Here is a 12,109-nt window from a genome sequence, read left to right as displayed (position 1 = left end):
ACACGGGGTTGGCGATGCATTAATAAATTAGTGTAATAAAGTCATAGCTATCACTAATTTTTAATGGTGCAAAAAACCCACCAAGCATTGCAAAAATGGTGGTAGATTGGGGGTCGGGGTCACTGGTAATATGTTGAATTTAAAAAAAAAACGGTCAATCTGAATAACTCAAGTGTGGCAATATAATGCAACACCATCCACACATCAAGTATCAGAATTGTGACGCGTGTGTTCAGTGCAACTTAGAACAAATTCCATTATCTAAACACATTTTCTTGTTAAGATTCAAATCTAGATCTAAACACCACATGTTATTACGACATAAAAACACTGTGATTAAAGACAACACAAACAGTGAACCATGAATGTACATGATTCCTCACGTATCATCTTAGAGTTTGGATATCGTCATGACTTTTCCTGGTCTTAAAGGCTGTTGCACTGATAATCACCATATTGAATAAATTACAGAAATACACTTAATATTACAAAAAAAAAAATATATATATATATACTGAAAATGTTCTACTAAAATCAATTTAAATCAATACAAATTACATTTAAATGATTTGATTTTAAGCCTATTTATTAGTGTTATAGCAGAATTGAACCATATTTTTAGGCACCGCCATTGTTTCTAACAAATGTGAATATCCTTCATTTAACATTAAAAAGCCAAAGAAAGAAACCAGGTATATACTGAAATGAAAGGTAATAATTGTATATTAGGCATGTAATACATGTGTCTATTCACAGTGTATTGACACTCTCCTATGAGATGCACAAACATCTCAAGAGAAAACATTTCATGAGCCCAGAGAAACAACCTGTATGTCTCATACATTGGGATATAGCCTAAAAATATTGAAATATTGTTTATAAATCATATTGCACAGCCTAAGCCTGACAGAAAGTGATTTGATTTAAACCATGATATATATCGATATCAAATGATACTTAAAAAACGTATATCGTGATAAGATCTTTCCCAGTCCTAATACCAACCAGCAAATTAAGAAAACAACAACTATGACCTTTGATTATTGTTAGTAATCAGCATCCACTCCATCATTTAACCAATAGCCACTGCAGCCAGTGTGTATAGAACAAGGCACTTTGAACCTCTAAAAACAGAAATCGTTTTGATGTATGTACATTTGTAATAAGGTGTTGGTTACGCTCTCAGTTTGTGAAAAGGTCAATGCTCTAGTTAATTTTCCACTGTGGAAAATAACGTGTTGGCGGCAAAACCTAGACCATTAAATTCAACATTTCTTGTAGTGTCGTTCTTAACATAATCAGTTATTCTTGGTGCTTAATGACAATGTTACCTAATAGACCCTGCCATGAAAAAAGATGCCCATGTTGTTGATGTTTGGAGCTACGCTGTGTAATCAGCAATAGGCTATATTACTTTTTTTTTTCCAGATTTGTGATTTCTTCGACTTATTCATCATAATTACCCAAATGTTCATTTATTCAAGAAGCGTCAGAACTCAATTAGACAACGTTTTTTTCAGGGCAGGTGATTGGGTTTTAACCATTACCAATTGAGTACTTATTACCTTTTGTAAAATGAAAATTGATTTCTAGGAAATTTGTTTTTATTAATTTGTCCTTCGACAAATTATACCAATTAGAGAACAACAACAGCCATTAGAAAAAACCCGGAATCATAAGACCCTTCAAGTTTAATTACTACTATCAAAATCCACTCAGAAAATTGCCAAGCTAAAAATAATCTCTGCCTTTTTCCTCCAATCCACACCGTTATCTTCACGGGAGATGTCACTACTGTCTTAAAGACAGACAAATATGTTGCCATTGTATGATTATTTTAGTGAAAATGCCCAGTCAGCATATCTGACAACCACACTGACAGTTCAAACCATATGCCTATATGCAAATTAGGATATATACAAGCACCAGCACATACCCCTCTTGAAGGGCTTTGGAGGAGGTGGGGCTACATTTTCAATTGAAGTGGAGAGAAAAATCACAAATGGCTGAATGCCAAATCAACTCCTCCCTCTAAATGACTTCCATGTCAAGATAAGAAGAAACCAGAAGACCAAGAATGACAGAGGAGACCACTGGCAATCCTATATATACACTTATCAGTAAGACTGAGTTAAACATAATTATCTTTAAACGGCAGATATTACCAAATAACAGAAAGCACTTTCCATGTAAAGCTGCACAAAGTAACTGTTGAACCATTTTAAACAATCTTACAAAATTAAGTGTAATGTAGCTTTTGCAATAAAATCAAATGCAACAGTTACGCAAATCTTGGATACAACAGCAGCGAAAATTAACTTTCACTTAATTGCTCATTCATAGGGTCTTGTTCACTGTAAAGCTGTGCATTAGACATGAATCTTGAGCATGTGGCCGTAAAAAACATCACGTGAGATTACACCATTGCCAAAATACACATTGCCTTACCTGCACAAGAGTTTAGAGGCATACTGCAGATAACCAAAACAAGAAAAATGTGTAGAATAACAAACCACTTATGCCGAACACATTCTCTATCACATGCCTTCCTTCAAATGCTCACAAGCACGTAGGCAAGTTTTGATTGCAGAAAACAAATCCAACTGTGCAACATTTTTATTACTGACCACAATATAATGTATACCAACACACTAATTTGTGATGACACGTTTCCAGAGCCTGCTACATAAGATGTTACTGTAATTATAAAAATATATTAAATCAAATATCAACTCAAAACACAGCCAGTTTTTTCACTGAAAAAGAAAATGCTCAAGACAATATTCAAAACCCTTACCATGCACCATGCCCCCCCCCCCCCACACACACACACACACACACACACTTCCACCAGAAGGAGAGGGAGAAAAAAAGAGAAAAGGTGAAAATAATGCCATGGAAAGTAGTCCCAGCTCGCACACTGCAGCCTGGAAAACCTGACACAGATTGCCATTCTGAAATGGACTGACTGGCAGATGGAGCGTGGGCAAATAGAGTAAATTCCAACAATTACGTCCGCAAGACCGATTTCTGACATATCCTCCATTGTCACAAGGTTTTTTTTAAAAAGGTACAAATTTATATTTTTACTTTCAGATTTATTTTTATATATTAATATATCAGACGAACCAGACAGTTGTGTCTGACTACGACTTTGAGAGTGTGCTGTGGTAAGAGCACAGTCATAGTACAGCTCTGATCACTGATGAGCGTTGGTGGGAAAGTACTATCACTATTTTTTAAAGTTCAAAAGGTTCTAATTCAATGAAAGCAAATTGGGGTATCAATACTGATCTTGATTACTGCGATAACAGCTCTAGTGGTAATCTGCCACCCCAACAAAAACATGTTTATTTCTCAAGCAATTACAATCTTAGTCAGGGCTGCAACAATTAGTCAACATAATCAACGGTGTCAATTACCAAAATTTGTCGATGCGCAATTTTATTGCTGAAAATGTTCAATTAAACCACGCCTCTGGCAAACCACCACCAATAACTGTGATGCACTACAGGAAGTGCTATGGTAGGGCAGTAATGTCCTGCTTTTCTGAACCAACAAAGAAAAAAGGGGGGGGTCACAATGATCGCCTCACTGCATGTTTTTCCATTTATAAACAAAATATTTATCTCAAAAACATTGTATTAATATTTATTTGTAGTAAAATAGTCAGTTAGCTTACATAAGGTTTCAACTAACTAACATTGTTAGTAAATCCTAGTAGTTTCCTAGTAAATCATCCTAGTAAATTGTTATTTATTTACACTGCGGGGGGCATCGGGAATATAATGTACTGATGCGAGGAGGTGGAATAAAAAGTCAGTAAAGGTAAACTGTGAGAACAATAGTGCTCGGATATAAAGCTAACCTTGAAGCTAAGTCACGCTAGCAACCCTTTATATCAACACTCAGACATTCGGGGTGGATATAAATGAGACCTAACAGTGGCAGCAGAGCAGCATATGTTCACTGTGAAGCTGTTGTTACCGATTTGTCTGTAAGTCAATACCAACCAAAAGCCATGTTTGTGTGTGTTAAGGTGACTATGGTTTTACACCACTTTGGCCATGGAGCAGTAGAATACAACTACATCTTTGAGCTAGAAGAATGAAAGAATGTCTCCTCTCTTGAATCAATTTGGGACCATGTGAATCTGGATAGGATTGATACAGGAAATCGGCAGCGATGCATGCCCTATAAATCGAGTGATCGGAAAAATAGATGGCTGATTACGTGCAGCCCATTTCTGCAGGTTTGTTCTGGACCTATCAACATGAAACAATTTAAATCTACCACAGGTCACTCTTTCAACATGGCATTAACACATCATCTGGATGTTTGCAGATTAAACGATCCACTGGGCGCAGGGTATTAAGACTGATTGAGAGGACAGAATAAGGAGAGAGTTAAGAACATGGCAAGCATTATATTACAGAGAAGCTGTAAGCTGTATTATTCTGAATATTGCTATGGGAGTCACAGACAAGCTAGACATCTTGTACAATACCCACAAAGACATTTCTGTGGCACAATTAATGAAAATCAAGCAGCGGTGGAACAGTTTGAAACATCTAAATAATAATACGGGCTTTTAAATACAATTCTTGCAAGGACATTTTATTCAACTAAATGGTTATAAAAGGACCCATTTTGAACAACTAAATTTCTGCAATCCAGACATACTAAAATAGTATGAATTCAACTTATTATTTTAACATATTAAATCACAATTTTACTTTTTCCCCAATATTACTGTGTATGGTCAACTACTCACTCAGCCAGACAGTCAGCCTTAGAATTTGATGGCTTGATTTTGACAGTTACAATACAAAAAGCTATAGAGTTACTTTATAGAAAACTCTAAGGTTATAATGTCATTAAGATAATGTTGCTATGTTTAAATTAATCTAGTATTTAATGAGCTATGATATTATGCTATGAAAATTGACAGAAAACTGTCATATAAAATATGTCATATGGGTTACAATTCTCGGTAAAAAAAACCCACAAAATATCATATAAGTTTTGCAGTGAGCAGCTCTATTTGCAGTTGCAATTGTCACATACCAAACATATATGTTTTACCATCCACAGACAACCAGGTCGCATACACCACAGATATGGCCATGATGAGTGCTATCAAGTGGACAACCCCAACCCCTTTAAATCCCATATTATACCATGAATGAAAATGAAACACTTGGTTGTTAAAAATACCATGGTATGTTTTTGCATGTATGGGTAAAAACCTACTTCTTTCTGTTCTTGGGCAGGGATGAGGATGGTGCCTGGGGTAGGATGACAGCAGCATCTTTGCGTGGCCTGCCACGTGGTCGCTTGTCTGCGTGGGCAGGACTTCCTGTGGATGTGGCCCCTACACTGCTGGAGGGCGGTAAGGGTCCCTGGTCAGAGGGCTCCACAGTTTTATCCTCTGATGACATTCTGGAAAACGATTATAAGAAAGATGAGATCAAGAAAAGCATTAAATGGTTTGGAAAATGATCTCACGTTTTCAAACACAAGGTAGAGAAAAACATGGCAACACCTTTTCCACCTAATTGGATTTCATATTCTTAAAAGAAGACTCAGTGTGATGTCAGATCATAGGCAAATTCTGAACACTGCAGGTGAATTAACTGAGATTTTCAGATTTCACATTTGCCATCTACTGCTTTATCCTTTCTATTGGGTCGTTGGGGTACACCCTAGACAGGTCACCAGTCCATCGCAGGGCCAACATACCATGGCAAACAACCATTCACACTTAAAGTCAATTTAGTGTGTCCAATTTGCCTCATCTGCATGTTTTGGGACTGTGGTAGGAAGCTGCATTACCCAGAGAGAACCTATCCACACACAGGGAGACCATGCAAATTCCAAACAGAATGGCCCTTGGTCAAACCAGGATCTGAACCAGCAAACTTCTTGCTGTGAGGCAACAATGCACCACTGTGTGCTTCCTTCAGTCTTCACATATTTTAAGCTGATATTATTTAGCCATTTCTAAAGCAAACAAACTAAATGAAGGCAGATGAGGCGCCTTCAGCAGCTTATATGTGATGATAGGCAATCGTTTCTGATGATCCATTTGATTCTGTATCTAAGTCCTTGGGCAATCCCTCTTAACAGTGATGCACACCTAGCTCTGGTCATATTCAGTGGGTTTTAAGTATCTTGGATGTGGTTTATACAAAATGTTTGGGGTGTATTCTTTTCATCCTCATCAAGATTCCTTTCCTTCTTCAAGAAAAGACACTAAAGCTGAAACAACAAAATGATCATCAAATGACGTAAACGATTATCAGTCTAGCTTCTGTCCAATCGAGCTCCAGTAGCTGTCATCGCACAATCCCCTCATGCAACACTCGAAACTAAAGGAATACCAATACTTGTCATTTTTAAATAATTGGCACTGGCCAATTATCATTTATTTATCTGTAAATTATTACAAATGATTCACTTCATTAGCCATTTCATGTTTATAATTAGTTCATACATTATTTTTATTGAAATAAATGAAACCATTAGTGTTCAATATCTGGTTACTTAAGTTAAGTGAGTTTTGTATCATTTGTTATCATTAAACAAAAAAAAATGGCCAAAAAAAATCTGCATCAATATATCAGCCATCGTCTGTCCTGCTTTCTAAAAATCAGATAGAACCCCTAGAAAACCCTTATCTGTCAAACTATTCAAAACCAAACCAACGTGGCTGTATTCATAAAAAGTGAGTGGATATTTCAAGCGTGAAGTGAACTCTGACAGATTGAAGCCGGTACTGGTTCTGTTCATTTTTACATAACCTTTTCATGTCACCACGGCAACGTAAATAAACTGAGTCACATGACGTCCAGAGCGGAAATTCACTTCCTTTACCAGGCATTCTGCAATCACTCCATATCCAGCCACTCCAGGTTTTCTATTAAACCAAAACCGACCCAATACAAACCACTCAAAAGGTAATTACCATGGATGCTACCATTAAGATGCATTTTAAGTGAAACCAAACAAAAAAAAAAAAAGGTTGGTCAAAACTGCTCTGACTAAAAGAAAGCGTATTCTCTGCGATGTGGAAACCATGTTTGGATACTGGAAATGCTTAAGATCTTTTTACGCCATCATTTATATTGTATATTTAGGCAATTGTGGGTTGTTAGTATTACGACTAGGCAAAACTAGAGCAGTCAAATTTACACAAACACAGCCAGTCAAAAAAATTTCTACATATAGTCAATGTGTGGGAGTTCAGCTTGTTAATAGAAGGCTAATTTACCCAATTTACACTACAAATTATGCACCTCTCACAAGCCTTAATTTAATCAGATTTATAAATAATGGCAGGCATTTCATTCTTAAAATTTTTAAAGGGAATCCATTGAAATTCTTGCAAAGGACTAAATTGCGATTGATAATTATGGTAATTATGTAATTAAGTTTTGTTATTGACCAAATTGGTCAGTTCTTGTGATCAACAGATAAGTAACAAAACCCTTTATCTACACATTTGTGTATCTTTGTATTTTTTCCAGCCACTGGTTCTATAACTGAAGAAACCAAACCTCACTAGCTTTGACCCTTGATAACAATGGCATGTCTGGTGGTCAACCCACTCACTGACTCTTTAAATCCTGTTAGAGGTGATTATTCCCAATTCCAATTAAAAATAAAATAATGTCATTAATCATCTTAACACAGTAGCCTCCAAGAGCTGCCATAACAGTATCAGAAATTCTCAGCATAGATTCTACAAAAGCTTGGAACTTTGTTAGAGTGACTCTTCAGAAATTATTCTCTTTTTTATGTGGCATTTCTGTGATGACATTCAAATTGTGTGAGATGTGCGAGGAATAACTGCACACAGCTTTGTCCTTGGGCCATTTGGCAACCCTCATGCCCAGTATGAAAACAAATGGAAAGTTTTCACACTTTTTTTTCAATTTTCTTTTAATTTGTCACCTGTCTGATGTCATCTGAGGTGATGTGCAAGTTGCTTTGAAATGTGCCGCCTGCATCTTTGAACATAAGCCCTCTCTCAACAACACACTGCAGCTAAAACTTTGACTCTGCTGCAGGCAAGTGATGCAGCACGGCAAGTTTTCAGTTCATCCCTGAGAGATCTATGGTCCTTTTTTGAAGGGAGGGGTCCATTAAGATTGAATACAATACTTAAAACTGTGTTTTTATTTATTATGACCTGAAATTAAAAAAGGTGCTGACTTCACGTTACCTCACAAGAGCCCGTTAGACCACACAGGGAACGTGTCCTCTACCTCAGAGTAAACCATGTTGTAGCATCATGTTTTTAGTACAAGTGCCAAGAATGGAGAAATCAAACACTGGCTCTAAGGAACCTGAGGGACATTGTACTTTCACATATTCATTTGGATAGAAAGTGTAAGACACACAGTACACTATGAAACTAGATTAACACCAATTTTAGTTTAGAGTCAGATAAGCCCTTAATTAGTGAGTGGGTATTTCCAGTAAACAAGCACAGAAGCAAAGACGGAACTGGCTATCCCATGGCAACAAAGGACGACCACCCTATCGGTGATGATTCAAGTATTTTTCAGTAGACCATTACAAGTGCATATGATGAAACTGATTGTCAACATATCTTCTCATGAATGCCCAGAGCTGTAGGAAAGTGATATTTTAAGTCTATAAGTCTGTGTTATTCTGACTTTGATCACTTATTGGACAGCAAGTACTTAAGTTAATGCATTCTCATCAGAACTGCAGCAAAACCTAATACAATGTAGATGCTGGTGATGACTGAGTTCAGCAGACAAAGTTCACAGTTGGTTGAAGACATTTCAGCTGACAGCAAGCCAAAGACTAGATGTTATCTTTGCAGTAGTGCTGGGGGTATGAAAACATTTTTATTCCAGCGTATTTTTCTATTTCAACAGTTTTGCAGCATACAGCAGTATTTTTTATGCATGAGCACGAGTGAGTGCTAAAGCGAGAGAGGCGCAGGTGAGTGTGTGTGTGTGCTCGTAATGAGTGAGTGGTCAAGCAAGAGAGAGGGAGTGGTCAAGTTGAGTATGCGTGTACTTGTATTGAATGAGTGGTCGAGAAAGGGAGAGGGAGCGGCAGAGTTATGCGAGTCTGTTAACGTACCTTCATACATTCTTGGGGCTCCAACATGTATTTTACTGTTGGTTGTGTGTGTGTGTGTGTGAGACTTAGAAGGTCAATGTATAACCTGAGCTATTTTGTATGTTAGAGTGGAATTTTGTACAGCACATTGGTCAGCTCAGATTCCAATATGAATACTTTTCACAGACCACAATACAGAAAATGCTCCACAATGATTTAGAAATTGCCACTGCATTATTTTCCAGCAGGGTGTGCGTCAACTTCATTGATTAATCTCAAAACTGTCCAATGGTGGCGTCAAGCAGTCTACGCAATACGTTTCTGACTAATTGGAGAAGCAAAATTCTTAAAAGTTCATAAATAAGTGACCCTACCAAAATACATAAATACAACTGTTTGTATAATGCCTGAAACTATCTTCATGGACTACATTTTTAACCTGTAAGAAAAAAATCTTCCTCATCTAAATATGTTTGTTAATAAACACATTTATGGTACCATTTCAAGATATATGCATCAGAGTCTATGAACAAATTACAATAACCTCAACAAAGAAAAGATAATATAGACCAAACTTACCTCCTAGGTAAGGTTAACAAAATTGCACAGAGCAAAACCAGGTCTGTATGTATATATGTTTGTATTGGCTTTGTATTTAGTAACCAAACGATTTGTATTTGCTCAATAAATAAATAAATAAATAAATAAATAATTATTTAAGAATATCAACCAGGCTCTAATTTTCTTCTGCCAGTTTTTTTACAATTACAATTAGTAGAAATTGCTCAACAACACCTTTCATGCCCAATGCCATTACGAATATCAAAGGTATGAGTTATCTCCAATGGTCCATTCACAATATTTTAGAATCTTTCATAAACAGCAATAAGTATTGACCATGGGTTTTGAATAAGGCACATCCTAAATTGCAGACATTGAAATTTCCTAATGGTCTTGTTTCAAATAGCAATTTCAATTTAAAAAGGATTAATTGTTCAGCCCTACTCAAGAGAGGGTTCAATTGTTGTTGGTCTGCATCTTTTGTTGCTGCTATGTGGCAATTCTCTCCTTGTGTCTATATTCGGCTTCAACAGCCTCCAGGCTCTGTGGACAGATGGTGGACCATCAACACCAAACTCCACAGGAAATTGTCTTTACAGCAGCAAAACTGTCAGCACAATTATGCAGATAATGTGAATGTGTGCGTAAATCCTCAATTTGAGATCAGAGACAGAAGTGGTCCTGGAGCAGTACACGTATTTTTGTGGAAAAAAGTTATATTCGTAATTAGATTCAAACCCTGGTCAGGCTCAATTGAATGTGGTGAAAATAAGGGCTCGAGGTTTGAATGTGGTGACTCCTAGGCAGTCACGACCACCGGGCACAATTGCTAACGTTAGCTTTTGTTAACTCAAGCTGGGGCACAAAGCAGCAGTTGCATACAGCTAACGACAGCTAGCCTGTTGTTGTACAACTATGTTTCCTTTTCTTTTGGCGATCAAGACAAAAGTATAATTGACATCGTCTTTATAAGAAAGGAAACGCATAAAGACATTAATCGACCTCACATCACAATGAAACCGGAGGTAGATTAGAAAAGGGCATTACCCAACTAACTTTGAAAAGGGTTCACACAGCAAACAGGTTACCTATGTTTGCAGTTAGTTGGCTAAGTCGTCGCACCATCTTGTAACACCAACACAAAAACACCAAACATTACACCTTTAGTCTTTTGTTATGACACTACTAATATCACAGTCTTTTTAGTGGTGGCAATATGACTTGTTAATCTCTTCCACGCTGTCCATTCGGCAATTTCCAAATGGATAGAAGGTATTGATGAGCAGTCGTGCCCAACACACAAAGGCTCGGTCTATAGAACGAAATGGAACTGTTCTGGGGAACTACAATGCTACGTACAAAGTGAAAACGATACGATGTAAAAATGACGTAAGCGTACATCTGTGCCAATTGTTATGGAATAAGGACATTTCGGTGCGACCAAGGATCTCACACTTCACATAAAACCTTTAAAAATGTGAATACGAATGTGTTTCTTGTTGTATAGCATCTGCGGAATGCTCCACTGGATGTTGCCTTCCGTGTAATAGTCTGAGTCATGAAAGCCAAGGCGGCGACAAACCCCCATCAGCCTGGAGATGGATAATGTTGGCTCAGCTTCACTTCAGAAAGATGAATACCAAACAATTACAGCATGCACGAAAACAGACGATACGGCTTCGCACTTACCTTCCAGCCCTATGAATAGCGAATTATCCTCTTCATGTCCGAAATACTGGGAGATGAAACGTCGCACTTTTATCACCAAGCAAGCTAGCTAGCTAGCAAGCTAACAAGCTAGCTAGCCTCTCTCCAATGAAGCAACACCGCAGTTCTCAGAAATGTACAACGCATAGCATTAGATTCCAACGCTGCAATGTTATTCCCAACTTTGCCCATTTGATGGAAAGACAGATCATGTAAATCCAACAGAAACCCGCTTCGCTTGCATTTGGAGGAGGGAGGGGGATCACTTTCCTTTCTCCAATGACAGCTGTCGTCGCACGAGTTGGGGTAATGTAGCTAGTTGGTGTTAGCCACCCAAGTCTATGGCCAACAGTTTTAGCATTAACGTACGAGCAAACTCAGAGCCAAAAATCCAGGCAGCTGCAAAAGTCAACACCCCGTAAACCAAACTTCAAACGCGGATCTGCGCAGAGCGAACACTGGGTGACGACCGCTTGGTTGGCAACTGGTTCTATTTTCTTCAGCTGCGACAAGCTGCGGGACCAAGCAGCGGCCAGTTAGGAGACTCTCGCAGCCAGCCTGCCACGCAGTAACAACCGCTTCCCGTGACATGAAAAAACAAACATTTGCTTGTCAGAAAACAACATTCCGCCTGCCACGGTAGCAGAATTCACTACGTTAAAATCACAAAATCAAGTTGAAGACGACGCTTCGGCATACTCTGTAACGGTGGCCATATCTAATGATAAGTGGCACCGGA

The 12,109-nt window shown here is 37.8% G+C and overlaps 1 protein-coding gene across 9 annotated transcripts in view; it reads right to left on the bottom strand.

Moving 5' to 3' along the window:
* The window catches only part of kmt2cb (lysine (K)-specific methyltransferase 2Cb), a 63,942-nt gene extending 51,833 nt beyond the window's left edge, over positions 1 to 12,109 (bottom strand). For 7 of the 9 annotated variants that reach the window (XM_058637477.1, XM_058637495.1, XM_058637528.1 and 4 more), the window contains exons 1-2: positions 11,353 to 12,108; positions 5,254 to 5,442 (exon numbers count right to left, since the gene is read on the bottom strand). In XM_058637477.1, coding sequence (XP_058493460.1) covers positions 5,254 to 5,441 — 188 coding nt within the window. In that variant the 5' untranslated portion in view covers position 5,442; positions 11,353 to 12,108. Of the gene's footprint in view, positions 1 to 5,253; positions 5,443 to 11,352 lie in introns of all 9 variants that reach the window. The other 2 variants (XM_058637487.1, XM_058637510.1) reach the window with 1 other exon arrangement.

This window comes from Solea solea, chromosome 1 (genome assembly GCF_958295425.1).
Source record: "Solea solea chromosome 1, fSolSol10.1, whole genome shotgun sequence".
Classification (NCBI taxonomy): domain Eukaryota; kingdom Metazoa; phylum Chordata; class Actinopteri; order Pleuronectiformes; family Soleidae; genus Solea; species Solea solea.
Note: the sequence above shows the minus strand (reverse complement) of the source record. Positions and strands in the feature narration are given on the sequence as shown.